The sequence below is a fragment of the Rhopalosiphum padi genome, chromosome 1 (genome assembly GCF_020882245.1).
Source record: "Rhopalosiphum padi isolate XX-2018 chromosome 1, ASM2088224v1, whole genome shotgun sequence".
Lineage (NCBI taxonomy): Eukaryota > Metazoa > Arthropoda > Insecta > Hemiptera > Aphididae > Rhopalosiphum > Rhopalosiphum padi.
The window spans coordinates 42,241,634-42,245,234 of NC_083597.1; the positions used below are offsets into that span (position 1 = coordinate 42,241,634).

Sequence of the window (3,601 nt, forward strand, 5' to 3'; positions counted from 1 at the left end):
ATTCATATTCATTAAATATGTACGGACAACGGTAAAAAATTATAATTTAAGGAAAATCATTGAAGGTTAGTCGTAAGTATAATATCGTTCGATTGAAAAAAACAGTTATTAATCCAAAAATGTATAGTTTAATTAAATTGTAGTCCGTATAAAAAATAATTTTGGTATGAGTCGTAAATAGATAAATAAATAAATAGGTAATTACTTTTTTTTAAAGTTTATGTGCGTATAAAAGTAATTATACAATTTGCGAACTTACCGCTTTATATTTTAAGTTAAATTTTTATTAAAAGCTTTTTGTAAATTTTAAATTACAGAAGAGCTTTTATCTAAATTATTATATGAAAAAGTAACAACAAACTGCTACAACTACGGTGTATACTGGATCTCATGATAAAATATTTTATATGCAATATTACGTATTGAAATAGGTTAAAGTTAACCGCTTAACGGTATCGACAAGTAAAAAATATCCATATAATTCCTTGCTTGAATAATTATATACAAGTTTATTGCAATAGATACTATTATTATTATTTATTATTAGCATTGTAAACGTGTAAGATTGTAAGATATTTATCGTCTTGTTGATAATTTCTAGGATTAAAATTCAATAAAATTTTCAATAGTCAACATATTAAAAATATTGTACGAAGGCACATTAGTTGACGATTGGATCACTGCAATGGTTGTGTTAAGTTTGAATTCAATGGTATATCGTTATATATACGAAAAACGATTCTGAGCAAAGACAGTCTGTCAACATTTATCATTAAGTATATTTCATGATATGGTTATTAAAGTTATTTATTTTACTTCTACTATAACATTTGGATATATTGAAAAAATAACATTTAATACATTAACTCACATTAATAAACAAATCAATATACAATTTGTATAACATATCAAACCGTATGTTTTTTTTTTACTGTCGATATTATTTCAAAAACATGTAAAAGATGCGTATTTTGTAGAATGCTAAAACGGTAAGCTGTTTCTTCGTTTATAATAATTACACGTTTAATAGTGGGGAAAAATAATTTTAAACGCAAGGTTAAAATTAGCAAACCGCATACCACAACAACAGGTAGTTTTAACTAGTTGTATTTCGAAACCAGTATTCGATATTCACCTGTAGTGTTTTTATTGCACGTCTTTTGGAGAGTACGATCATTTAACGGGCACATAAAAGTTAACTATTTATTATATTACATATTTAAGTCCCTCCCATTACTATACAATTTATTATCGCGTGTAATAAATACTCTTGTAACACCATGCAAATTCGGTTTAATCTCACGCCTTCGGCATTCGTCGTCATTATTTTCGTCGTTTCTTCGTTAAACGCAAAGTCTGTCTCTCTGCAGAATCCCGTTAGTGATAATCGGTCCAGTCCGGACAAACCCAGTGCAAAACAGTCGTCTGATATCAATTTATCTACATCTCGTATTGATGCCGTAGAAAAGTCTACAGCCGACGTCATCGAAAATCATACTTTGGCCATGTCTCTAGTGAGCACAACTACGGTTTCGTCTCCTGCGAACATCACTACGGAAACGTCTACGTCCAATAACATCAGCGCGACAACGATTTCCGAGAGAACAGACAAGGACACCACCACCTTCCAGAAGTCTATCGAAGAAACGAAATTGGTACAAGCGAAGACAATGACCAGCGTAGAAACGGTAACCGAAAACAAGATATCCACAGATCGGACAACCGAAAGTGGAATTTTGGACACGAGATTTATAATTAGATTCCATACAATTAATCGTAATGCTTTGGCTACAATGACTCCTTGTAGAGACGGAATATGTGAAAAACCATTTACTGAAGAACCATTAAAATAATATTTATTATTACGTATTAAATGTTTATAATATATTTGATGTGGTATCTTGTTTGCTATAGCCTATAATAAGTAGGTATAAATTATTTAAAACTACGCAAATTATTTTGTTTTATTGATGTGGTTTTTTTAAATATTAAGCAAATAGAAAATTATTTAAAATTTTACAGATTTTTTTAATATATTTATGACACAAATGGATGAAGGGTGGGAAAGACAAAACAAGAATCTCAATATCGATTTGGAATTTTGTTACATATTTTTATTAGTCTTATCAATTAAAATATGTACTATTACTATTGTTATTATTAATTCATTCTAAATAAAATAAAAATATAAGTGATATTTCACTTTATCTAAACCATTATTAGTATGAAATGTAAATTATTTTCAAACAATATAAGTATTATGCTTACATCGAAATATTGGTACGTACACGCAAATAATATGCTATGTGCATTTGGTCTCCTTTTACAAGTGACCTTGATCCTGTTACAGCCATCATGTGATTTACATTTAAATAATCTAATTGTAATTATTAAGATATGGCTCAACGGATATGCAATATTTTATAATACATTATTTTTTTTTTTTAACAGTAGCTATAAATAGGTATTAAGCATTATACGATTTTTTAACTAGGTACAAAATAATTTGTTAATTTTCGCGATTTTGAAGAAATTTGTCAAAATTCCAACTTAAAACGCTTATAACAATTAATTATATTATTTATTATACGTTAAATTTTTATTTTATTTTTATCAATAACAACTGAAGACCAAGAATAAATTTAAATTTCAAATTACCATAGTTAGCTCAAAACACCAAAATATTTTTATAAATATATCTTGTATAGAAAATAACAATGTTATAATTTGGACAAAATATAAAGTTTCTACAGTTATAAGCTTTTGAATTTTGTCAAAAACTGGTTCACCATAAAAATGCCAGATTTCCTTAAGTGTTTTTTTTTTAGTTCCCGGTTATTAAGAATAGTACTGGAAATATTTTACCATCCCCAAAGTAGAAAATCGAAACATTTCGATAACATTTTTATCATATGATAATAATTTATATTTTATAGTATGCGTTCTGGAGTAGTGGCATATATTGTATATAGTATATAGCTTGTATTGAGTTTTTCAATACTTTTATAGGACGACCAGCATAATATTGTATTGTGTAGATCACACTAATTGGTTCAAACGTCTAACCATCGATTTATATGTGGTATATTTTATGTTTTTTTTTTTTTTTTGGTAAAAACTTTGAAAGCTTAGTACAAGGTTTCTTATAATTATTAATATATCAAATTAAAAATATCGAATATCTACAGGCACAATAATCTTATATTAATTTTCAAAAGTTTTTTTTATAACATTTATAAAAATCATCAATATTTATAAAAAAAATGTTGGTATAAGATTCATTCAGTTTTTAATATTCATACTTCGATTTTTAAAATTTAATTTAAGATTCCGTATACACTTTTTCTATAAGAATCACAAAAAATATTGTGCACGAATTAATGAATATTATAAATGTACAGCTGAAATTTAAAATGTTTTGATATAAAACAATTATTTATGGCAAAAACGCCAAAAACACATTGATTATCACTACTTGCTTAATATGTGACGTATTGTTTTTGAAGTTTTTAACTATACATAATAATTATTCAGAGTATTCTTAATTTAAACCATTATTGAGAAAAACTATTTTTAAAACAAGCCGTTTTAATGCCTCAAC

General features: G+C 26.6%; 1 protein-coding gene across 1 annotated transcript; it reads left to right on the forward strand.

Moving 5' to 3' along the window:
* The first annotated feature begins 1,115 nt into the window (after positions 1–1,115).
* LOC132931688 (uncharacterized) lies at positions 1,116–2,275 on the forward strand. The gene has a single exon (XM_060997616.1). The coding sequence runs from the start codon at positions 1,281–1,283 to the stop codon at positions 1,851–1,853; it is 573 nt and encodes a 190-aa protein (XP_060853599.1). The 5' UTR covers positions 1,116–1,280; the 3' UTR covers positions 1,854–2,275.
* Positions 2,276–3,601: the final 1,326 nt, after the last annotated feature.